Source organism: Procambarus clarkii, chromosome 11, assembly GCF_040958095.1.
Source record: "Procambarus clarkii isolate CNS0578487 chromosome 11, FALCON_Pclarkii_2.0, whole genome shotgun sequence".
Taxonomy (NCBI): domain Eukaryota; kingdom Metazoa; phylum Arthropoda; class Malacostraca; order Decapoda; family Cambaridae; genus Procambarus; species Procambarus clarkii.
Window position 1 is genome coordinate 15,639,511 of NC_091160.1, and position 26,571 is coordinate 15,666,081.

The following is a 26,571-nucleotide window of genomic DNA, read 5'->3' on the forward strand; positions in this document are numbered from 1 at the left end:
AGACACGGTGAGAAGGTAATTATCTAAATGTAATTATCTGAATGTAGTTACAGGATAAGCTACCATGTTAGTGTGAAATGTCTCACCTTCACAGTGCTCCAGGAACTGTATACACTCCTGAATAACCGAGTCCTTCACAGTTATCATGTGCTTGGCCAAGTTCTCAATGAGGGAGAGAAAACACCTCTTGGCATAATACCTGGAAATAAAGATAACTGTTAATACAGTATTAGCATATACAAGTACATACTAGAGAAAACAAATACTGTACAGTGGAACCTCGGTTTTCGTTATTTTTCGGTTCTCATACTCAATTTCTTCAAAAAATTTGATTCAGTACTCATTATTTGATTCGGTTTTCGGTATGTTTATACACGTATGGGTCCACCGAGCATGTGGCACTTCAGTTTACCAGTGTCTCCCTCCTGGTGATGATCGCGTTTGAATTCTTTGTTTAGAATTTAATTGTTTCTGTGTTTTTTTTTGGTTTCTGAACATAAAAGTTCTTATATATCACAACATGGGTTGTGAGGATGATGATAGAGGAAAAACAACAGATCATTCATAGTGAGACAATGTGATGTCTCACTACAGACACGTGTTAAAACGTAGGGAAAAACAAGTGTCTATAGACAGATTCTTTGTAAGGCAAGCAAGCAGTGAGCCACAACCAGGTCCTAGTAGTATGCCTGCAAAACATAAGAGAGAGAGAGTACCCCACAAATGTCATCACTGCTGTTATAATGGAAGGGGACTCCCCTTCTAAACACTAACACCTCCCCTCCTCCCCCCCTTCCTCACTGCCTTCCATATGCCAACAAGAGTCCTCAATAAAGGTAAAGCACCTAAGAGTATTATTTAGTATAAAATGTATTTTTTAGTTAATATATTTTGGGGTGTGGAACGGATTAATTTGATTTACATTATTTCTTATGGGAAAATTCATTTCGGTTTTCGTACTGTCTCTGGGAACAGATTAAATATGAAAACTGAGGTACCACTGTATTTGTATTCACATTTAGATGTGGGAAAACATCCCCACTGGATGACACTACAAATGTGCAAACACCGGGTAAGCACACAATAGTATATGTGCTGAATGTTTCAATAGTGGCTGGTTAGTCCTGGCTTGGGAAGTAGAACAACTCCCAGGTATAGGGGCAAGTATAGTTTGGGTCACAACAAGGTGTTTGCATAAAAGTGACTTTTATTAATTTTCTTCTGTTGGCATGTCTTCACAGCATGAGATATAATTAGCTCTTTTTTGTCAAGCCAGTATGGCTATATAACACTATCCATGTCAAAGAAGATTCAGGAGTCTGACCAACCAGAAAGGGGCTGCTCACTTCTGGTTCCCCAACAGTGGCTGTTCATCATTTGACTTAACAGGTTCTGGTGTCAAATATGTTGGAGGGTGAGGGTCAGTTTTTTGCCCCGGAGGGCATTGCCGACTGAGCAGAGCCCAGGCTAGATCTGTCTACTTCTCCCATCGTCTGTGTGGGACTTGCTACCCTGTCCTTTACAGGAGAACTCGGTGCCTTCTTTTGAGGATTCGTAACTTCCTGGCTCCTTGGCCGGTCCTTCTTCTTTTCTTTATCAAGTGATGTTCAAGCTGCAGCATTTTCTCAGTTATTTATCATGCTGTGCATGGTTGGTTGCTTGATGAAAGCTGTAAATACATACAGTGGCACCTCAGCTTTAAAATTTAATCCATTCCCAGAGACTATTCGAAAAGCAAAAATTCAACACCGAAACGAATTTTCTTATAAGAAATAATGTAAATTGAATTAATCCGTTCCACACCCACAAAATATTAACTAAAAAATACATTTAATACAGAATAATACTCATAGGTACCTTACCTTTATTGAGGACTCTTGTTAGTGTATGAAAGACAGTGAGGGAGGGGGAGGAGGAGAGGTGTTAGTGTTTAGAAGGGGAGTCCCCTTCCATTATAACCACAGTGATAACATTTGTAGGGTACTCTCTCTCTTTTATGTTTTACAGGCATACCACTAGGACCTGGTTGTGGCTCACTGCTTGCATGTCTTACTAAGAATCTGTCTATAGACACTTTCCCCCCCCCCCCCCTAATTTTTAACACTTGTCTGTGGTGAGATATCACATTGTCTCACAAAGAATGATCTCTTGTTTTCCTCTATCATCATCCTTACAACTATTTTCTTAGGTTGAACTTTACCACTGATTTTCTTGGAATACATGGCATGATATATAATAAGAACTTTTATGTTCAGAAACCAAAAAAGCACAAAAACAATAAAATTCTTCACAAGGAATTCAAGCACGGTCGTCACTAGGCGGGAGTCACTGGTAAGCTGCAGTGCACCATGTGCTCGGTCGGCACATATGTATATCAACAAACTCAAACACTGAGGCAAACTATGAGTACCAAGTCAAATTTTTCAAAGATATTGAGCTCGAAAACCAAAAAATTCGAAAAGCGAGGCTCCACTGTATATTGATATATTGTATTTTGAATTGGATCCCCCATGATAATAATAATTTATTTTATAAGGTACTGTATTATTATTATTATTATTATGTACTGTATATTACTTTAACATTCACAGCCAGCTTGTGAGGTTGAACAAGCTCCCTACGATGTAGAGAGTTGGTAAAACATAGGCGGTATTTCCTCAGTACCTTTGATTTCTAGACTTTTATTTTATGAGACTAAGTACTTTTGAGTAAATAATTTTGCTTTTTCAATTTATTTTAAGAAACATAACTCTGCTATCAATAAGTTTTATAAAATAAATATGTACTATTTTCTCTCTTTCAATCATGAATTATATAACACCCAAATGATTTTGTGGATGAATGAATGATACATTATTCTAACCTATGTATTCATTAGTTCAGAATACTATACAGTACCATATGCATAGTATCAGTAAAGTGGTAATTTACACCAAAAATATCAGTCAGCCTCGATGTGGCCAGAATTAGCCAGTAACTAAAGTATTCATAAGATACTGACCAAGTGTCTGTTCCCAGCTTCTTGTTGTAAGGCTCAAGACTCTTGATCACTCGCGAGATGCCGAACTCATAATTGCCTTTGGCACAATACAGTGTCCTGCGAAATCAGGTTTTCATTACCTTGGGTTACATATACAGAAACTGCTCGTCACTGTAAATGTTATTTAACATATTATGTAGCATTTGCAGCATTATACACATTAAGAGGAAAACATTATACAGTGCATGGAAATCTTTCAATTGTAATCAGTATTTTGTTTGTAAGAATGGCGACCTTATGGTTGTCACAGGTTTATATATGAACACTGAGCTACAGTGAAAGAACAGGTGATGAAACTGAGAACAGGTGAGAACAGGTACACAGAGAATGACAAAGAGGTGTGTGAAGAACTCATAAGAGATCACAATAAACTAGGCAGCCTTGGAATGGTTCGAAAGTAAGAGGCATCTGTTGGAACTGGATGTGAGAAAGGCTGTTGGTCTGGACGAAATCTCGCCATAGGTACTGAAAAAGTGTGCAGTAGCACTTAGGTTGCCCCCACACAATGATGTGAGAGAGAGAGTCTATGGAAACGGAAGACATACCAGAAATATGGAAGACAGCTAATGTAGTCCCAATATACAAAAAGGGTGACAGACAAGAGGCACTGAACTACAGGCCAGTGTCCTTAACTTGTATACCATGCAAGGTGATGGACAAGATTGCGAGAAAAACCTAGTAGTACATCTGGAGAGAAGGAACTATGTGACACACTGCCTAACATGAGCTCAGGGATGGCAAACTTTGCCTCACAGGTTAAAGAAAATTCTACAACCAGGTTACAAAGATTAAGCAAGAAAGAGAAAATGGGCAGACTGCATTTTCTTGGACTGTCGGAAAATACCCAATAAGAGATTGTTTATAAGTTGGAGAAACGGGCAGGAGTAACTGGTAGGGTGCTCCAGTGATAAGGGAGTACTTAAGTAATAGGAAGCAGAGTTACTCTGAGGATTGACTCTTCAGAGTAGCGTGAAGTCACCAGTGGAGTCCCACAGGATTCTGTACTCGGACCTATCCTGTTTCTGATACTGTATACATAAATGATCTTCCAGAGGGTATAGCCTCATTCCTCTCAATGTTTGCCGATGATGTCAAAATTATGAGAAGGATTAAGACAGAGGACAGCATGAGGCTTCAAGATGACCTAGACAAATTGAAGGAATGGTCCAACAAATGGTTGTTAGGGTTTAACCTGAGCAAGTATAAAGTAATGAAGATAGGTGTAGGGAGCAGGGGCCAGATTCATGAAAGTACTTACGCAAACACTTACGAACCTGTACATCTTTTCTCAATCTTTGACAGCTTTGTTTCCAATTATCAAACAATTAATGAGCTCGGAAGCACCAGGAGGCTGTTTATAACAATAACAACAGCTGAATGGGAAGTTTTTATGCTTGTAAACTGTTTAATAAAGGCAACCAAAGCCGTCAAAGAGTGAGGAAAGATGTACACGTTCGTAAATGCTTGCGTAAGTGCTTTCGTGAATCTGGCCCCAGGAGGCCAGATACAGGGTATCATTTGTGAGATGGAATTCAAGAATCAGAGAAAGACCTGGAGGTTGATATCATGCCAGACCTGTCCCCTGAAACCCAAATCAAGAGGATATCATCAGCAGTATGTACCAGGTTGGCCAACATAAGAACGGCCTTTAGAAATTTGTGTAAGGAATCATTGTATACCACATATGCCAGACCAATTCTGGAGTATGCAGATCCAGCATGGAGACCGTATCTTGTCAAGCACAAGACAAACATTGGAAAAGGTTCAGAGGTTTGCCACCAGACTAGTACCCGAGCTGAGGGGTATGAGCTACGAGGAGAGACAACGAAAACTAAACCTCAAGTCCCTGAAAGAAAGAAGAGTTATAGGAGACATGATCACCATAAAAAAGATTCTCAGAGGAATTGATAGGATAGATAAAGACAATTTATTTAACACAAGAGGGGCACACACACACACTAGGGGACACGGGGGACAGGGACGTTAGAAAGAACTTTCAGTGTCAGAGTAGTTAACAGGTGGAATGCATTAGGCAGTGACGTGGTGGAGGCTGACTCCATACACAGTTTTAAATGTAGATATGATAGAGCCCAGTAGGCTCAGGAATCTGTACATCAGTTGATTGATGGTTGAGAGGCGGGACCAAAGAGCCAAAGCTCTACCTCCGCAAGCACAATTAGGTGAGCACAGGTGGAAATTGAGCACCAAATGAGCAATAGACACACTAGAAAGAACTTTTTTTTTAGTGTCAGAGTAGTTAACAAATGAAATGCATTGGAAAGTGATGTGATGGAGGCAGATTCCATGCACAGTTTCAAATGTAAATATGATAAGAGCCTAATAGGCCCAGGAACCTGTACACCAAGTATATATATACCATGTATATACATGGTATACAGTTACTGTAAGTAACTGAAAAGCAATCGAGTAACTACTCAATAGCTCGATCGATAGAGCTTCTGCCTCACACAGAACATGGTTCGAGTCTCCTAGAGCCCCAGTGAATGGAATACTGGTTTGAATCCCCAAATTACTCCAATTTATTAATGGACTGGAGAAATGTCACAAGTGGAGTACCACAGGGTTCAGTTCTTGCACCGGTAATGTTCAGTGTCTACATAAATGATCTACCAGATGGAATACAGAATTATATGAACATGTTTGCTGATGATGCTAAGATAATAGGAAGGATAAGAAACTTAGATGATTGTTATATCCTTCAAGAAGACCTAGACAAAATAAGTATATGGAGCACCACTTGGCAAATGGAATTTAATGTAAATCAATGCCATGTTATGGAATATGGATTAGGAGAACATAGACCCCACACAACCTATAAATTATGTGAGAAATCTGTAAAGAATTCTGATAAAGAAAAATCTAGGAGTGGTTCTAGATAGAAAACTATCACCTGAGGACCACATAAAGAACGTTGTGCGAGGAGCTTATGCCACGCTTTCTAACTTCAGAATTGCTTTTAAATACATGGATGGCGATATACTAAAGAAATTGTTCACGACTTTTGTTAGGCCAAAGCTAGAATATGCAGCGGTTGTGTGGTGCCCATATCTTAACCCTCAAACCGCTAGGGGCCCAAATGGAATTCACACCCACAGGCGCAACAAAAAAAAAATTCCAAAAAATTCTTTCGTCTTATAGAAGTGTTCATTTTTGTTCCCTGATCACGGAAAAAATAACAAAAAAATCGTAGGTGGCATATTTTAGCCGCAATAGGGTAGGGAAGTGTGGCAAAAAAGGGGCGTTGGCAGAGCCTTCGCCAGACGAGGTCTACTCCGCCCGAGCTGTCAGACGGCAGTTGCCACAAATATATTATTACCTAATTATTTCAATGTCTCTGATTTTTTCTTAGTTTTTTTGCAGTAATATTATTCCATACAGTGAATTGTGGTATATTTATATTATAAAATGTGTGAACCATCGCTGTACTCAAAATTATGGTGTGCATATTAGTGATTCAATTATTATGTTCATAAAACAATAAACAAATAGTTTTGCTGTTGTTACACTATATACACAGGTTATATATAAGTATTTGCATGTTTTGTACACCATAACGAACTACTAAGTTGGTCTTGTGAGTCAAAAAGCAACGAGGAGTGAAACACCAAACACCAGCGAGCCACTCACTGCCACTCCCTCCCTCAACACCACCTCACTCACCCTCATTCACCTCCCACAATACTCTTTTGTATTTATTCACTATACACAGACGTTATATATACGTATTTACATGTTTTGTTCACCATAACTGTACATCTAAGCTTGTATGGTGAGTGAAGGCCATAAGATGTAGCTACTCACACAGTCAGCTGATCGGCGGCCGCCCTCAAGGCCAGACGCACTAATATTTGTCATCCAACAATATTGTTTGTGGTATTATTACGCTATATACACACATTATATATAAATATCTACCTGTTTTATTCACCATACCTGAACAAATAAGCTGGTATGGTGCCCAAAGACCATAGTGGCCATCAGTAAACACCATGCCAAGTCGTGCAGACGACGCTCCTCCCTCACCAAAATGGCGGCTCCCAACCTACTCCTCTCGCTGTTATCTCACACTATACACACGTTATATATAAGTATCTACATTTGTGTTCACCATGGTGAACCACTAAACTGGTATGGTGAGTGCAGTCAATAAATGGTGGCCACACACAGTCAGAAAACGACGCCACAACCCTCCCTCCCACAGCATTACTCCTCCCTCCATGGAGCACAGCGCTAAATATCACCACAATCCTGCTATTATTAGAATCCTGGTCAGTTTTATCACAGTCAGGGGGCTTCAGTAATACTATCACTGCTAAATAATAGCAGTATCATTTATATTATGGTATTTGTAGGCGATGCTGTGGTCACAAGCTGAACAGCGGTGCTGTGAGCTCGTGCTGCGTGCGCCAGCCTTGGTGGCTTGCTCAATACTGACGCTGTAACACCCAAGAATGTTGGCCTGGATTTTTTTCTAGGTGGCATCTGGCAACTATCGGTCGTGGCTGTACTATAGCTGCCTCTATCCCAGGCGTGGCGTTTAAATTATAGCGCTAGACACGAAATCATATATAAATGATGTGCGCGGTTTCGGTTTTGTCACTGATATCATTTATATATGATATGCGCGGTTTGAGGGTTAAGAAGCACATCAATAAACTGGAAAAGGTGCAAAGACATGCTATTAAGTGGCTCCCAGAACTGAAGGGCAAGAGCTACAAGGAGAGGTTAGAGGCATTAAATATACCAAAACTAGAATATAGAAGAAAAAGACGTGATATGATCACTACGTACAAAATAGTAACAGGAATTGATAAAATCGATAGGGAAGATTTCCCGAGACCTGGAACTTCAAGAACAAGAGGTCATAGATTTAAACTAACTAAACAAAGATGCTGAAGAAATATAAGAAAATTCCCTTTTGCAAACAGAGTGGTAGATGGTTGGAACAAGTTAAGTGAGAAGGTGGTGGAGGCCAAGACCGTCAGTAGTTTCAGTGTTATATGACAGAGTGCTGGGTAGACGGGACACCACGAGCGTAGCTCTCATCCTGTAACTATGCTTAGGTAATTACCAGTTGATTGACTGTTGAGAAGTGGGCCCAAAGAGTCAAAGCTGAACCCCTGCAAGCACAACTAGGTAAGTACTATCTTCTTTAGCTGCTACCTAATATAAGATCTAATGTCTGAAGCAATGGATGATATGCAGTTGAGTAAGATAAGAGAACACTAACAGTGGCTCAGAAGGATACTTTTAAAAGGAATTCTGCAGGATGATAATGGTGCTGGAGTGTCATTGGAGAACATATTCACATATTCACTAAAGAACACTGGTTCACTTCTAAGCCTTTCCTTCACTTTTATATTTACACAGGCGAGTGCAGAAACAGACACGTTCTAATGAACAAATCCACAAGGGTCGTGACGAGGATTCGAACCTACATCCGAGAGCATTCCAGACGCTGCCTTAATCAACTGAGCTACAACACTGTAAAAGAATTGCAACCAGAAGTTCTACTGAACTTACTTGGATCCTGCAGCCTCTCCGAGACACAAACCAGGATTTTACACAATTCCCAATTTACCATGTCGTAGCTCAGTCTGAGGCATGACGTTGTTTCGTTGACGCCCAAGCAACCCACTCCAAGATGAAGTGATGGAGTGCAGGAGAAGAGGCCTTCCCCACCAGCCCCACCAGCCCCGAACCCCCCAAAGGAAAAGGGGGCCACCCAACACCACCACAGGCTGAAGGAAACGACTCGAAGTGCCCACAAATCATGGGACCAGGTGTGAGCGAACAGCACAAGCCTCGACCCCCATCGCCCTGTCAATGGAGCGAACAGTGAAAGGGCCGGCGCCCCTTACGAGACCTAGAACCTCACACAGAGCAAGCACCATGCTGACCAGACGAAGGCGGATCTGAAGGCAGAGCTGAACCCGAAACGGGCACCAGTGTCCTACCACGATGAGTGGAACCCCGAGTCCTGGCACGACCTCCCCGGGACCCCTGGTGAACCAATAAGTCAGACATAGGACGGCAACTGGCCAAAGCAGCCTGAATATACTGCACCACGGCCGAAGGAGCATAAAGCAAAGGACAAAAAGGCGAAGACATCCTAAGAGCCAGGGCCCAGGCCATTTCCAAAGAGGAGGCAAGCCACGCCTGCCAACACGCGAGCCGGAAAGAGTAGAACAGGAAAACCGCATCCCGTAAGATCGGCGCAAGCAGCTTCAACAAGGCAGACGACGCGTGCACCGCCGAGACCAAGGCACCAGACCCCGGAATGGCCCCGAGTGCCCCCACATCCTCCCCAAGCCAGTCCGAAGACAGCTCCAGGAGGGAAAAGAAGCGCAAAGCCGAAACCAAGAGGCCTGGGGTACGCAAGTCCTCGGCCACCTGCACAGTCGACAGGGAGGGAACCTGCACATGGAGCTGCTGAACGCCAACATCCCAGGAAAGGGCAGGAGCAAACAAGCACTCATTGAGGTCCTCATGGTCAGCCCCCCCTCTCCCCAGGAAAACCTGAACAACCATCAAGACCTCGCGCCACTCAAGCGTGCAGGAACGACAGAAAGAATGCCAAGCCTCCAAGGCAAAAATAGTTCAGTCCGTCAGCCAGGACGACTCCGGAACCTCATAACGGACCCAGAAAGAGAACGAATTCCCAAACCTGAAAGACAATGGATCCATCACCGAGATGTAATCTGGGTCACGCAGGAGGTAAGGAGCGAGGGCTGCCCGCACTGCAGACGGTTGGATGCGGGAAGCCATAAACCTCCAGAAAGACGGAAACTGACACACCCGTGGGAACAAGGGGAGGGGCAGATGCCAAATCCAACTCGTATGCAGAGGGGGGAAGAAGAGAACCCCCACTCCTTGTAATAATAAGCCCTGCTCCGAGGGTAGAAAAACCCAGGCAGGGCGCAAGGCCCCCAAGTCACATCCACCCCAGCCCCAAGATCCCCCTCCTCAGGACCCGGGGCCGAGTCATCCCCTAGAGCACCAGCCCCCTAAAGAAAAAGCCAGTGCAGCCGAGTAAGCCGAACAGAAGGGGGCCCACTGGTCAGACCCAGAGGCTTCGGCAGGGAGATCGGACTCGAATGCCTCCGTCTCCACACCGGAAGGGGCATCCCTCAAGATCGCTAGAGACTCAAGACCATCTAAACCCTGCCTTGATCCCAAAACCCTCAGGTACTATGGGCCAGAAGCACAGGGAGGGGGGGGGGGCCCAGGACGCACCACAGCAGGGAAAAGATGAGGGGTGTGGACTGAACCAAGGTCGAAGCGACCCTCACCCCTCAAGTCCAGGTCCCTATAAGCAAAACGGGGCAGCCTCAGGGGATTCGGGCGAACAACCACCCAAGCACGCTGCAATAACCTAAAACGAGCATGCAACACCTGTGCCGCCTGTACCGTAGAACATCATCTTGAAATTGGGTAAACCGAGTCACTAGCAAGCAACAGAACTCGCATGACTCCGGGTCGAAGGTGTCACCGATCCAACAGGCAGCGTGACTAAGGTAAAAACCGTGAGGGTCACCCTGAGTCAAGGGGACCGAGCAACCCTCGAACTCGCACAAAGCGAAGGGGTACTCCGGGAACACATCCATCAGAACCACGCACCCCCTAGGGGTTTCCCAGGGTCCTGAGCACTTAACGGAAACTCATGCCCAGGTAATCCCAGGCAGGGTACTGCTAACCGGCACCCAAAACTACCAAACAACTGTCTAAAGCTGAACCCCAGGGACGTGTACACTCACAGGGACCTAGCAGGGGGCACCACCATAAAAAACCGTGCACAGGTCAGGCACAAAAAAGGGGGAAACAAGGCAGACCCCCCAACAAGGCGAAAACAAAACCCCGCAAGAGGATGATGTACCCCAAGGAACAGATCCGGTCACTGTAAGTGGTGAAAACAAGCTACGCAGTACCCGGCGCCCCACCAGTGCAAACTGCCTCTTACCCTAAGGTAAACCTGGAAGACAAAACCCCCCAGCACCCAAAGGGCAGCCGAAAACCAAACAGTAATACTGCTTAGCAGAGACAGACCCTGAGGAACTTGTGGAAGGTAACCCCAAGCCCCAAGGGCTGTACTTACAGGGCACCTAGGGATGATAACCCTAGGTGCATGCAGCCCGACTACTGAAGAATAACTCCTGGCTCTCGCACCCCCCCAGATGACAGCACCACACTCAAAGCACGGTGCTGGAAAAGCTGGAGCCAAACACATGACCTCCACCTCTAGCATCAGCCTAAGAACTGATGGGTGGATAGCTGGCGTGGGAAGGGGGGTCTGGTGCTCCCCTTTCCCCCTCCTGGGGAGGGAGGAGCTGCGCAGAAAGCGGTGTGGTGGTGTGTGACGTCATGCTCGTTTCTTTTAGGGGAGTTCTATCCAGTTGTTCGGCTTTTGGTAGCAATATTTTCACCGGAATAGGGGTTTGTTTTGGGATGCTTACCTTTCTAGGTGCCTGACCCGGTCGATGGCAGACATAGAATGCTTCCAACCACACGGGGGTTTCTATAGGCCATTGCTCCCCATGCCTCTCTGAGGGGGCCAGGTTCTGGCTCGTAGTCCCTGCAGACCCACAGAACTCCATACACATGACTGATGCCAATGTCTGACATTAGCATATCAGCCTAGTAAGCTCCGGGGAGACGAAGGGGCTCCCCCCCCCGAAAAAAAACAATTGTCGGGGACAGGAAGCCCGAGTGTATTCCTACACGTTAGGCTTATATCACATCCCCTCCCCCCGAAAATTCCAAAAATCTTCTGGAAAACAGAATGAGGTAGTGTGGCATTTGCTTTTATTTATTTATTTATTTATTTATTTCTGGTGTTTGTCTTTTCTTCCTGTTGCTCTTATTATGGATTTCCTGATCAGGTTTACTTTGAGGATCAGTATTTTCCCTAATACTATAGCTAGGTTATCTTGAGGTTATCTTGAGGTTATCTTGAGATGATTTCGGGGCTTTTTTTAGTGTCCTCGCGGCCCGGTCCTCGACCAGGCCTCCACCCACAGGAAGCAGCCCGTGACAGCTGACTAACACCCAGGTACCTATTTTACTGCTAGGTAACAGGGGCATAGGGTGAAAGAAACTCTGCCCATTGTTTCTCACCGGCGCCCGGGATTGAACCCGGGACCACAGGATCACAAATCCAGCGTGATGTCCGCTCGGCCGACAGGCTCCCTGTTAACTCCCTAGCTGTTAACAGCTTTGCTTTGCCTTTGCAGCTTCATTACAGCTTTAAACTCTGGTCAGCCGTATCACCTCGGGTAAGCTTTTTCTTACTGCTCTACTATTTAATTAGATCCTGCTTGGACGTTGGACCGGTCGCCTGACACAACATGAGATATGCTCTACATCAGGAGCTTTCTCTTCATTCAAGTCTGGCATTCTTCATTTTGTATGAATCATCTGCTTTGTCATGGAGCCTTTTGGAGACATTTTTGGGGTTCTTCACAGCATAGTGGTTTTAGATAGGCTTTTCTTAACACCTAAGTCCATGTTTTCCAGTTATTGCCACATCTAGTACAATTATGTCATTCTTGACTCAATTGAGAATCCCAGGTGGGACTGAAATAATTGGGCACATTTCTTTTTACCTAATGCCTCTATTCACTTAGCAGTAAATAGGTACCCAGGAGTTAGTTAACAGTTGTGGAGTTGGGGAAGGTTCAGTAGTTCAACCTGGAAGCGAGGACACCCTGATACCAGCCTAAGATATATACATACACATGCTGCCTGTTCCCTGACAAAATGAATTATCTCCCAACTTATTCATTAGTTGGTGATTGTAGGTTAATCTTAGGGTTGAGGTCGTGTTTTGAGGAAGGATGCTATATACACTCTTTCTTCTCTTCAATGTTTTGCTCCATGATTTGGCCATGTAGATTTTGAAGCACAATTTGCACAAAGTAAAATAATACTTTCCTAAGATCCCTTGCCTGGATTTTTAGTGTGTGTGGGGTTTTGGATAGGTTCTTTTCCCCCCTGAGCTAATCCTCTGTAGTGCCTGCAGTGGTTCTTGATCTCTAGGTTCTATTAGTCTGGGTGCCATGCTGCTTGCCCTACAGCATTCCTTGTGCACTGCTCTGTACCAACAGGGTCTTTCCACTTATTTATTTACCATTTCTTTTGTTGAATATTCTAATCTAAGGAAGAAGTCAAATGAGATAGTTGAGAAGTCAGGTTTTGAGTTACTATATATGAAAGTGCATTTCTAAGTCAACATGTTGGCTGTACCCACTCTGATTCTTGTCTGTTTTATGATGTCACAAAGTATGTGGGATTGCCTGGGTGTGTAGGCCTGGAGGTATCTGAAATGCTGCTGTTTTGTTCTCATCAAATCAGTTACCCTGATTTAGGGAGCCGGTCGGCCGAGCGGACAGCACGCTGGACTTGTGATCCTGTGGTCCTGGGTTCAATCCCAGGTGCCGGCAAGAAACAATGGGCAGAGTTTCTTTCACCCTATGCCCCTGTTACCTAGCAGTAAAATAGGTACCTGGGTGTTAGTCAGCTGTCACGGGCTGCTTCCTGGGGATGGAGGCCTGGTCGAGGACCGGGCCGCGGGGACATTAAAGCCCCAAAATCATCTCAAGATAACCTCAAGATACCCAAGTAGGCCAACTGATAATTACTGAGAGCCGTTGGACCTGGACCTAATTTAAATTGTTATGAATGGACTGCTAACAATCCATCTGGGCTGTACTGAATGTTGACTAGTGAAACTTTAGCACCATTACAAACCTGCCGGGGCCACTTGAAAAGTATTTTTGTTGGTATCGGTGCTAACGTGTTATCTTGCCTCACCGTACATCAACCTTCCCTTCTAACACACACACACAGGATCTTATTTACTGTTGAAAGGTGCACACAATGCAACAGAAAAAGTAACTCAATCAGTCAAGGATTTTTACACTACCTATTTATTTTGTACTAATAAAATATTATTCAATAAGATTTTGCTTGCTGGATAAACTTGTGAATTGAACATAAATATATTTTGTGTGTAAAGATTATCTGATGAGACTTACCCTATAACAAGATTAACAATACACAAGTGATATATCTTCTTCTCTGGATCCTCATAGGCCAATTGTTCCTCCTCTTTCTCAATCTTCCTCATGAGCTCCTCAGCTTCCTCATTCTGACTGGTCATGATATAAGAGACGCACAGGTTGGCCAGAACAATGGCACTCACATTCAGAATCTGTGGAGAACACACTCATCAGATCACGGTAAACCTTCTCTTCAGTAACTATGCTTGCTGTTATATACAACTCATCAGCTGGCACTCATCAGGTGTATATAACACTATTTTCTGTAGCAACACTATTTTCTCTTCCTACAGTGTTTCTTGCTACCAGTAATTCAGGTACATTCTCTCATACGGCCAGCAATGGCATCACTACAGTATTACTGTACTTCTAAACAAATACTATTTCCTTGAAATAAAATAGCACCCAAATCTAAACAATTATACACCTTGGAATAAAGCAAAAATTATTCAGAATAAACCTACTGTATATGCATAATTTTCCCAATTACTGTACATTTAACATATCCTTACATTGTCATAATTCTTCTTCACAATGGGTTCATAAAACCCAGTAGCTTCCTTGAATTTGTTCTCTTGCATAAATAGAACATGGGCTACATTCAACTTCCAAACATCAGATTCATTGCAGAACTCGACTGACTTCCGGAAAATTTTCTCGACTTGGGAATAGTTTTCCATATCCCAATATATCCTTGCCTGAGCCATCAAGACTGGAATGTACCTGAAAATATTGAAAATACAACACTTACAAAAATAAATAAATAAATACTGCATTCTCAAATGTCATTTAAAAACAAAAGGGAAAAGTTTAAAAACCTTAAACATATAACAACAAAAGAGAAATGTTTATACACATTTTACATGAAAAGTAATATTTTTAAATGTAAGGAGAGGTTCATTAAGGAGGTGAAGTCAAGAATGTTAGAGAGGGATGTAAACCTAGTGTAGGCCTAATATGAATAATTGGAATACTGTTTGACAAACGTGATGTATGCAGACAATACAATTCTTATAACAGTGAGATAGGAATTATGTAGACTAGTTAAAGAGTTTCATGTGTGTGTAATTACCTAAATGTAGTTACAGGATGAGAGCTATGCTTGTGGTGTCCCGTCTTCCCAGTACTCTTTGTCGTATAACACTTTGAAACGTTATTAGCCTCTGAAATCAATTATTATTGAAATGATTTTGGCATCTACCATCTTCTCACCTAACTTGCTCCCACCATCTACCACCCTGTTTGTAAAAGAACATTTTTTAATATTTTTTGGCACTTTTGTTTCCTTGTCATATGATAACTGCACTACCCTGTGAATCAATGAATGATGATAGCAGCTAAGGGGGGTTAATCTTCATCAACTGGTGGTGAAGGGAGAAGAGAGGGAAGGTGGAGGAGGGGAGAGAGGGGGAAGGTGGAGAAGGGGAAGAGAGGGAAGAAGGGGAAGAGAGGGGAGGTGGTCCAGGGGGAGGTGGAGAAGGGGAAGAGAGGGGAGAAGGGGAAGAGAGGGGAGGTGGAGGAAGAGAGGGGAGGTGGAGGAGGAGAAAGAGAGGGGGGGGAGGTGGAGGAGGGGATAGAGAGGGACGTTGGTATTGTAGCAATGTAAGAATACCTTTCCAAAACCTCTTCATATTCATTGACAGCAGTCTTGACTTGATCATCATCGTGATTCTGTCGAGCCTCCTGTACTACCTTCGTCAGTTTCCGCAGTAACTCTATATGACGTGATCCTAGTTCATCAAATTTGCGATATGCCTCCGATGCTGCAGTTTGTTGGGTAATCAGGGCATCAAGAAAGTCAAAGAGATGCTGAAATATTAAAATAAAATTTGTAAGCAGCAATCTATATACATAAAGTTACTAACCAAAACATTTTTTTGAGCTCAATTGGTAGTTCACATCACAGAACAATATTAACAAAATTGTTCTATTCACATTCCACCATTATTTGTGATCTTGGCATTTAACTCTGTTACCTTAAACAAAGGAATGCATATTTCCAAGGAGTAATGATTATGCTCAATAAATATTAAAATATTTCACGTGAAACAGAGGCACATGATGCAATGAACATTTTAGACAACAAGACGACAGCAAGGGTGACAGTCCGCAGCCACAACCACAACCACACTTTGGCTGAAACCAAGAAATGCAGAGAAGTCTAATGGAACATTACGTGACACCAACTCCAATATTAAGTAATACTTTGATTTTCAGTGGATTCCTAAGTACTTAGAGGTTGGCTTTAAAATTGGCAACCATAAGTTAGTCTGCCAAGTTCTATGTACAGTATACTCACATTATTTCAGGAAGATCTATCTGGGTTTGTTCTGCTACATGAAGCTCTAGGTGGATGTGAACTACTTAGCATACATCATACAGGCTTACAGTGCTACATGAAGCTCTGTGGACGTAAACTACCTAGCATACACCATCATACAGGCTTACAGTGCTACATGAAGCTCTGTGGACGTGAACTACCTAGCACACACCATCATACAGGCTTACAGTGCAACATGAAGCTCTGTGGACGTGAACTACCTAGCACACACCATCATACAGGCTTACAGTGCTACATGAAGCTCTGTGGACGTGAACTACCTAGCACACACCATCATACAGGCTTACAGTGCAACATGAAGCTCTGTGGACGTGAACTACCTAGCATACACCATCATACAGGCTTACAGTGCTACATGAAGCTCTGTGGACGTGAACTACCTAGCACACACCATCATACAGGCTTACAGTGCAACATGAAGGCTCTGCATGTCTTCCACAACTCTATCTTCAAAAGAAGACTTGAATTTCATGCCAATAAGGCCTTATAATTTAAACCAAACATAAATAAATCATAATTCTACTAAATTTGTATACCTTAGTGACAGGAGCTGCCCTGGTGAGAATGGAAGCCTCTGTGAGAGTGGAAGCACCAGAGAGACTTCCTTGTTTTAATTCTTAAAAATGACATTCTTATGTTTGCTAACTTCCTATATGCTGCTGATGTTATCCTGTTCACATGAGCTTCTGGTGCCAGTATTGGGATTATGTCTGCTCCCAAGGCTTTTTCTTTATTGTTTTTTGTAATTGCCTTCTCGTTATGGTACAGTTAAATGCAGGTGGCTGAGCGGACAGAACACTGGACACGTGATCCTGTGGTCCTGGGTTCGATCCCGGGCGCCGGCGAGAAACAATGGGCAGAGTTTCTTTCACCCTGATGCCCCTGTTACCTAGCAGTAAATAGGTACCTGGGAGTTAGTCAGCTGTCACGGGCTACTTCCTGGGGGTGGAGACCTGGTCGAGGACCAGGCCGCGGGGACACTAAGCCCCGAAATCATCTCAAGATAACCTCAAGATAACCTCCCTTACCCATTTTCATTATTCTTCACTTATTTGGATTGAATTCCAGTAGCCTGGAATTACTACTTCTCAAATGTGTTAAGGTCTTCTTGCAGCACTCTGCTGTCCTCTTCAATTATTAACCCCCTCAAACTTTGCAAACATCTGCAAACAAACATACGATCATATTCTCTCTGCGAGATCATTTACATAAATTATAAACAGCAATGATCTTAGGAGAGAGCCCTGTAAAATGTCACTTTCCTCACCTCTCCAGCCAGACTCATCTTCTCTGATTATGACCCTTTGTTTCCTGTCCGTCAAGTGCTCCCGTACCCAGTCCAGTGCATTTCCTGTTAATCCTGCTCTTTTTTTCCCCTCTGTCTGTCTGTCTGTCTGTCTGTCTGTCTGTCTGTCTGTCTGTCTGTCTGTCTGTCTGTCTGTCTGTCTGTCTGTCTCTCGTGATTGTGGAAGTCCTGGTGATGGAAGAACACCTGGTGACAGTAGAAGCCCTGGAGATAGTAGAAGCCCTGGCAATAGAAAAACCTGTGGTGCCAGTAATAACCCTGGTGGTAGCAGAATACAAGATAAATACAAAGGCAGTACTGAACAACTTACTGGTGTTAGGTATTTGTAAGTGAGATGAGCATTTTCTGCAAGGACATCAGCTGCTAAATGATAATACTCGTATTTACAGTAGAGAAGGAGAAGGTTACCAAAGGTTTCTGGAGGGAATGGATTTTGACCCAAAAGGAATTGCAGTTTCTCAAATCCTTCAGTTGGCTTCGTCTCCATGTTCATCAAAGCCTAGGAAAGAAAAGAGATTTGTATTTGATTTTATATTCTATAGTTTTTTTTAATTTAACCCTTTTTAGTTATGTCCAATATTTCTATTTTTATTTATTCTTGTGATTCATCCCTGTTTATTTCAAATTGTCACTTTGCTTATTTTTACTTTAAGAAAATTGTATTTTATATAAATGCAGCGTTCATAATTGTGCAAAGGTAGGTACCTAATAAATGTTAATGCTAAATGCTAACACAAGACACTTGATTCAAGTTCAAGTATGTCTATTGAGATAAGAAAGAAATAGATCTCAAAGGGATAGAGTAGCTTAGGCTATTTCTAGCCCCCTAAAGATACTCGAGACAACATTCAAAACAACAACAACAGGAAATCCATAAAAGCCGTGATGAAAATTCAAGCTTATGCACTGGGTGTTCGAATCTTCATCATGGCTTCTACGGATTTTTTCACTGATGTAGTCCCATTAGTGTGATTATTCTCTGTGAACAACAATAGTATTGTTGTGACAACAACAACAACAGTAGTGCTAATAAAAATTAGCTCTACTGCTGAATCATCAATATTTCAAACACGCGCAGATAAGATGGAAAAAATTATTCGAGTAACATCCTCTATATCAGATTGTTGTGAAGTGGACTTTGGAAATGGACATTATTCATACTACAATATACATACCTGATTATGGAGAGTAACAGCATCAAGTTCTTCTTCTGAGCGTGGAGGCATGTCGGTCAGTGCTTCACGAGCAGCCTCAACTGGGTTGGCAAGAGCCCGTGTAAGATCATTTTGTTTTAAAATGTTGCATTATGAAAAGATCTCAGTCTAACTTACTTCAAACTGAAATGCAAATCATGTTAGAGGCTTTGCAAGAATGTAATACTCAAGCTCTCACAACCCAATGTACCTTGTAAATAAATTACTGTAAATAAATAAGCATAAGAAATTCAGCACTGTACCTTATCTATGTATCAGTGTATGATGTCAAAGGAGAATTATGCAAAGCTGTGTGTTTTATGAATTAATCACTTTCAATCATTAACAGCCGGGTTGATTATTCTTCCGAGACACTCAAGCACCTTAATGATCTTGCTCAAGAAAAAAATATATACAAGCTATACAGGACAAAAGCAAAATGTGTGTCTACAGGGCAGTAGACACAGTGCTACATAATAACTCTTAAGAAACAAAGACTCACAATTTTTTAGCTGGTACTCTATAGCAGCCTTGAGATTGAAGGCTTCGATGAGCGCTGTTTCGTGCAGCGTGAGGGTGTTGCCAACACTGCGCACCTCAATACCCTCAGTGGTCATACCCACACTCAGCTCTGGATGCTCTCGAATACCACGTTCAATTATGTCAGCTGTAATAAAATAAGAATGGTAATCAAAGTAGTGTCAAAAGTTTCTTTTGCTCCAGATGATGCCTAACATCTGTTCTTGAAAAAGTATTCATGATTCAGTAGATGTACAAAAAAAAAATTACAACTTTATATTAGCCTGCAATATGTACAATGTTCTTTTATTCATGAGGTAAATGCGAGAAACATGGGGGATCATAAATATAAATGGTAATGCATGTACCTCACTGACTTCAACCCATCTTCATCTCTGAGCTCATTCATTCCTCAATTTCCCATTTATTGCTCTGTGCATCAGTGTTTGATATGATAAAATTCTTTAGAAGCAAAACATCTTGAACAAATAGTCTACTCTCACCTTGGTCCTTATCTACACTGAAGACTAATGCAAACTACTTTAGTTTGCAAACTAGTTGCAAACTAAAGTAAATATTAACCTAGCAACTGTAGGTTAATGAAGGGAATGAGGCGAGACAGTGGGAACGGTCAAAGTTATCTTTTCTGTAGAGGTCACATTTTGGGGCTAAAACATAAATTTTCCAAATAATATTTTCACATGCAGTACTTGTATAAAAACGCTTTAATTGGAAATCAAGTTTAAATCAGGCACTAGGCACAAATCAGTTTTAATATGGTGGGGGAGATGGCAGAGTGCAGTATTACCAATGGAGCTGTTCCTGGATTTCTTGCGAAATACCTATCTATTCTATTTGTACATTGTGGACTACGCTCTGGCAAGTGGATGGAACCTGCCAGATATTTTACATCTGCTCTATATCTGATACTTTGTTCTTCTAGTTCTCTTCCATAAAAGGATGACCTGTTGAAGAATTATTGCAGACATATCACATGTCTTCAGGTGGTTCACAAGTAATACTACGCATTGTTAAGGAAGAGTTAATATTAATACAGGTAATTCACTAGTATTCATAGAGGATATGCTGCTGCAGAAAAAAACCAGCGTTGAATGTAATGAAACGCCATTTTCAGGGTGAGTTCCGGAGGCTTCCCGGAGCTATCCAGGCTGATAAGAGATAGTCCTAGCTTTTGGCCTCAGTCGATGTGGGTGGCATTTTAGGCCTACCGGGGACCACAGCCAGAACCTGGCCCCCTCAGAAAGGCACAAGGAGCAATGGCCTATAGAAATGCACAGGTGATTTTGGAGTATTCTATGTCTGTCATCGACTGGGACAGGCACCCAGAAAGGTAAGCGCCTCAAAACAAACCCCTATTCTGGTGAAACCAACGAAAATAACGAAACAAGTGGACAGAACACCAAGGGGAAAACGAGCAAACAAGCATGACGCCACACGAGCCGCGCCGCACGTCTGCCCAGCTCCACCCTTCCCGGGAGGGGAAAGGGGGAGCCTCAGACACACACGCCAGCGATCCACACCTTCAGTTCCGAGGCTGGATATCAAAACACACGAAAACCGCTGACCGGACGGAGAGAGGGTTGCCAGGGAGCCTCCAGGACTCGCCCAGAAAATGGCGCTTCATTACATTTAACGCTGGTTTTCTGGGAGGAGTCCATACAGCTCCCTGGAGCTACTTCACCAAAGACTAAGGAAGAAGGGGACTTACCCAGGAGGCGGTCGGTGCTTCACACGTCAACTCGAAGTCGAGACAGGATGCAGCCGCCGATCCAAAGCGACACAGGCCCGACTAGGCCCAGGAACGTTCACGAAGTAGTGTGCAGCCAGGACCCTGTTCAACTACCAAAAACCCCGTGCCCGAATGTCAGCCCAAGGCATGTTCCCAAAAATGGCAGCAAAAGCAGCAAACTTACGAACGTCATGGGTATGGGGATAGGCCGCAGGCTGGCTAGACTTAACACTATTGCACTCCGTGCGGGTGTGCCGCAGAAATGACATCATGCACCGTTTGGTGTGGGCGAGCGTGCGGTGACACCAAAAAGTGTATACTCGTTTCAGTTTTCTCACCTTAATTCTCATGCTACATCGTTTGTTTTGGTGTCATTGTGTTCGCAATAGAATTTCCTACAGGGGTATATGCATATAAGATCCAAAAGCCCTCTGTGACTCCCCACAGCAAAGCCTAAAGTCGGCAAAGTTACCCGTGAGCATGCAAAATCCGTAAAATGTGTATACTCATTTCAGTTTTCTCACCTTATTTCTCGTGCTACGTCGTTCGTTTTGGTATCATTGTGTTTGCAATAGAATTCTCTACAGGGGTATATGCATATAAGGTCTAAAAGCCCGGCATGACTCCCCCAGCAAAGCCTAAATTCAGCCAAGTTACCCGTGAACGAGCACCAATTGGTACACCTGCAGACTAGTGTATATACTCGTTCAGTTTGATAACATAAATTTTTGTGTTACGTGTTTCATCTTGGTATCAAATTATTCACAAAATAAAGGCACACATTTTGAAACTAGTCGAATAATAATAGAATAATAAATGGAATTTTAGCAAATATTTTAACTTTTGGATACTTTTTGACGCTCATCACCACAAATTTATTTATATCTTTCCAGTGTTCTGACATCAATTTTCACGTCACGTCTTTCATTTTGAAATCAAATTTTGTGCAATCTAAAGGCGCTCATTTTGAAACCACTCACAGATTGATCGGATAAAATTGAAATTTTTAACAACTACAGTATTTTAATGAGTGACGCAAGACGGAGGCAACCGAGATGACTCAGGAGAAAAATACATGACGACGGACGTTGGCAACGGAGTGCGATAGTGTTAATTAATAACCCTGTGAACGACCTGAGAGACCCGTACCCGCGAATAGGGAAAAAGAGAAACCGGATCAGCCCAAAGTGCGTCCCCGGATACAGAAGCCGTGGCGCACAAATAACAACGGAGGGCCACAACCGAACATAAAACATGATGCACCCTCGACCTGACCAACCAAGCATCAACAACCCAAGGACCCCTCCGGAAAGCAGCAGACATCAGCAAACATCATCAGACGTCAGCAAACAAGACGCCATGCTTGTTTGCTCGTTTTCCCTTAGGGGAGTTCTGTCCACTTGTTTCATTATTTTTGTTGGTTTCACCAGAATATGGGTTTGTTTTGAGGCACTTACCTTACTGGGTGCCTGTCCCAGTCGATGGCAGATATAGAATGCTCCAAAATCACATGTGCATTTCTACAGGCCATTGCTCCTCGTGCCTCTCTGAGGGGACCAGGTTCTGGCCGTGGTCTTCGGTAGGCCTAGAACTCCACCCACATCGACTGTTGCCAAAAGTTAGGACTATCCCCATCAGCCTGAATAGCTCCGGGGAGCCGTAGGGGCCCTCCCCAGAAACACGAGTGTATGATACAATGCAAAAAAAAGTCACAATAACATGGCTGAATAACGCTGACCAAACCACACACTAGAAATTGAAGAGACGATGATGTTTTGGTCCGTCTTGGACCATTATCAAGTCGATTGTGATTGTATGGTACAATGTTAACCATCATGAAAGAAAATATATTTACTGAACAGTATTTTATTTGACATGTGCACAACACCTGTATTTTGTTACTGGTTGGTTTAGAAATGTACATTCATATGCACTGCCGAACACCCTACTATAATGTTAATACTATACATCACGCACATGTTACAGTACTTATATATGGATGCAAAAATTAAACTCTGTGGTCCCGCTAATGGCTCATAAATAAAATTGTACTACACTATTTACACATTTGAAAAGATATTTATATAAATATCTTTATATACAGTATGAGCATATACATGCGGTCTTACCAATATGCTTCAGGGCAGGAGCAAACTGCTTGAGACGATAGTGACACAGCGAGATATTGTATGATAAATGAGGCTGGTAACCGGCCACTTGCAATGCATTGCCAAACTTCTGACAAGCTTCTTCATACCGTCCTTCCTAAATTTAATGTCAATATTAATACGTATTCGATACTGGACATAGAAATATGGTGTTAATATTTTTAGCACTTTTAAAACTATTTAAGACAAAGTCAGTTTAAATGTCCAAGGAAGATTATTTATAAGGCTGCTGCACAAGGAAGGGGGAACTCACTCAGGAAACGCATCAGCTGATCAGTCAGCTATATACTGTATTTACATGTATATAAATATTAACTTTGTATAGATGCATGATTGACCCTTTAATTGGGTCAAAAAATAATTGAAAAATATACCTTCTCCAAAATAGGAATTGAAGTGCATATGTTAAAGTAGCAGTGGAAATTTTACTGAGATCATACTGTATTTAAAAAGTAGGCAGATTCTATCGATTATTAAACGTCACTAGATCTAGTCTCCCACGATAAAATAGACAATAGTCTATGTAATGCTTGCTTTATGTCAATTTATACAAGGTTAAATATCTGCCAACAGTAATACAGTTTATAATAATTACATTTCAAGCTCCAACAGTAATTAAGTACTTAACTATTTAATGATCTACAAGGGTTACCAGATAAGGACCATGAAATGCAATAATAGTGGTACATATATTGGTATGATATAAATGATATGTAGGACACTGGTCAATGCAAGTTCTCCTAGGAACGGGAACTCTGCTAGCTCACAAGACAATCCAAGATGGGAAGGTGGCTGGTAGCAAGGCAAGATGTCGACCTTGGTGTTGCTGGTAGGGTGAATAATTCTGCCTTGACATGTATCTTACATGTATAGTCAGCAGGATGCCTGAGATGTGATGTGGCATGGTAGTCACTACAACTATGGGACTGAATGAGTGAAAGTTTTAAGGTTGAGAATGTTTGTACTACACTTTGCCCTACAAAATTCTGAATATTTAAGAGTAGATATCTTGAACTGACCTTATACAGCAGACATCCATGGTTGACTTCTGTGTCTGGGTCATCTGTGGGACATTGATCTACCAAGCTTTTGGCCCCTGGGAGGTCCTCTTCTCCATACTTGATGGCTGCCTGAAGCTTGGTAATGCGGCCAGCATACTCTGGTGCCTCTATCTGATGAGTCACTTTCATTGCCTCTTCATACAGACATGCCTAAAAAGAGATGTGTAGAGGCATTACAAAAAATTATCTGGCTTGCTTTATCAATAAATGATATAATTAAAATGTTCAAGACAATTTTAAAATAGAGTGGAACCTCGAGTGACAAGCGCCTCAATTTACAAGCATTTTGAATAACGAGCGCGCCGATCGCCGACAATTTGTCTCAATTGGCGAGCGGTCGTTTGATTAATGAGAAAACCACATGGTGCGTTCCCACTACTTCTCGCACATTCTCAGACGCCTCCGTCGATGCAAATAAAATTTATGTTTTGTTTAAAGATGCTAATGATGCTGGGATGTAAAAGGGTGACTGCTGTGATGTTGCAAAGCATTGACTTTTTTTGTAGAATAAAAATAAATGAAAAAATTTGAAAAAATAACAAATGTCAAAAAGGTTTATTCAGTGTTTGTCAGGTAGGCTGCTCCATTATTAATAAATAAATGAAAAATACAAAACAAATTGAACACATCTGAAACAAAGAAAGATTGTCATATTGGAGCATCCTACCTGACAAACACTGAACGAACCTTTATTACATTTGTCCGTTTTTCAAATTTGTTAATTTTTTTCTCATTTTTTTTTTTAAGAAACATGGAGCAGCCTACCTGACAAACACCGAACCTTTTGCTATAAAAAATGAAAACAAAATTGAACAAATTTGAAAAACGGACAAATGTTATAACGGTTCATTCAGCGTATGTCAGGTAGGATGTTCCATTATTTAAAAAATTTAATATCATATTGATGTTTTTCGGTGGTGGAACGGATTATTTTTATTTCCAATATGTTAAATGGGGGAAATTTGTTTTGAAAGACGAGCATTTCACATGACGAGCACGGCGTCGGAATGGATTACATTGGTTATTCGAGGTACCACTGTATGTATATTCTACTTTACTAATTAACTTCTGCATGTAGTATAAGCACTGAGATAATTTTCTTTACTTGTATATGCTACTGTTTATGAAAGATATTTTATGAATTGAATGTTACTCTAGCAAGACATCTGATAATTACAGCAGATGACACAGTGTACATAATCACCTGGTATAAGGCCTATGATGGAACACTGTACATAATCACCTGGTATAAGGCCTATGATGGAACACTGTACATAATCACCTGGTATAAGGCCTATGATGGAACACTGTACATAATCACCTGGTATAAGGCCTATGATGGAACACTGTACATAATCACCTGGTATAAGGCCTATGATGGAACACTGTACATAATCACCTGGTATAAGGCCTATGATGGAACACTGTACATAATCACCTGGTATAAGGCCTATGAGGGAACACTGTACATAATCACCTGGTATAAGGCCTATGATGGAACGCTCTACATAATCACCTGGTATAAGGCCTGTGCATAGTACAAGCGATAGTCCTCAATCTCAGGAAAAATAATGGTGAGGTGTTCATAGCAGTTGGCAGCATTGACAAAGTCTTGCATGTAGAAGTAGCAGTAGGCCAGGAGAGACAATGCAGCACGTGACTGAAAGAATGCCAAGTAGTCCATGACCAGCATTACAAAATTTGGTACTCTGTGATGAATTACTCAACGAATTACAAAGCATGTTTTCATCCAACATACAGTAATGAAATAATGTCAGCCAGTACTACTGTTCATTAGACGTACACAGTGCAGTGCAGTAGTACGTATCACAGACCACAATGTTGGTCTGTACTTAAAATTGACATCTTAGAAAAAAAATGTGTGTTTTAAATTTCATATTTTTGTTTGTTAAAAACAAATTGATTGTACTTTATATATATACTGCAATTTATATATACGATGCTGTCTGAGTACTCTACTGGTAGCACTTTCTCTCTCTCTCTTGTACTGTTGTTCTCCATTATAACAAAAATCTCTGCAAGTCAAATGTGCTTTAATTTTACTCAATACTGTACTTTTATTTTGGTCATTAAAGTCCTTAAACCATGCAATAC

At 42.0% G+C, this 26,571-nt stretch overlaps 1 protein-coding gene across 1 annotated transcript; it reads right to left on the minus strand.

Annotated features, from left to right (window-relative positions):
• Positions 1-26,571, minus strand: LOC138363401 (intraflagellar transport protein 70A-like). The gene is made up of 11 exons (XM_069322435.1): positions 25,973-26,571; positions 24,415-24,606; positions 23,357-23,492; positions 19,461-19,625; positions 18,941-19,020; positions 18,076-18,264; positions 15,731-15,927; positions 14,631-14,841; positions 14,095-14,270; positions 3,002-3,097; positions 1-199 (listed from the first exon to the last, which is right to left on the minus strand). Exons 1-11 carry the CDS (start codon positions 26,147-26,149, stop codon positions 34-36), a joined length of 1,785 nt encoding a protein of 594 aa, XP_069178536.1. The 5' UTR covers positions 26,150-26,571; the 3' UTR covers positions 1-33.

What these genes read in the sequence shown, in the direction of transcription:
- LOC138363401 (XM_069322435.1), bottom strand. Translation starts at nt 26,149, where the DNA reads ATGCTGGTCATGGACTACTTGGCATTCTTTCAGTCACGTGCTGCATTG. An exon ending in ATGCACAGGCCTTATACCAG is followed by an intron (nt 24,607 to 25,972) that starts GTGATTATGTAG and finishes ATCTCTTTTTAG; the next exon opens with GCATGTCTGTATGAAGAGGC. An exon ending in AGAGTACCAGCTAAAAAATT is followed by an intron (nt 19,021 to 19,460) that starts GTGAGTCTTTGT and finishes TTGCCAACCCAG; the next exon opens with TTGAGGCTGCTCGTGAAGCA.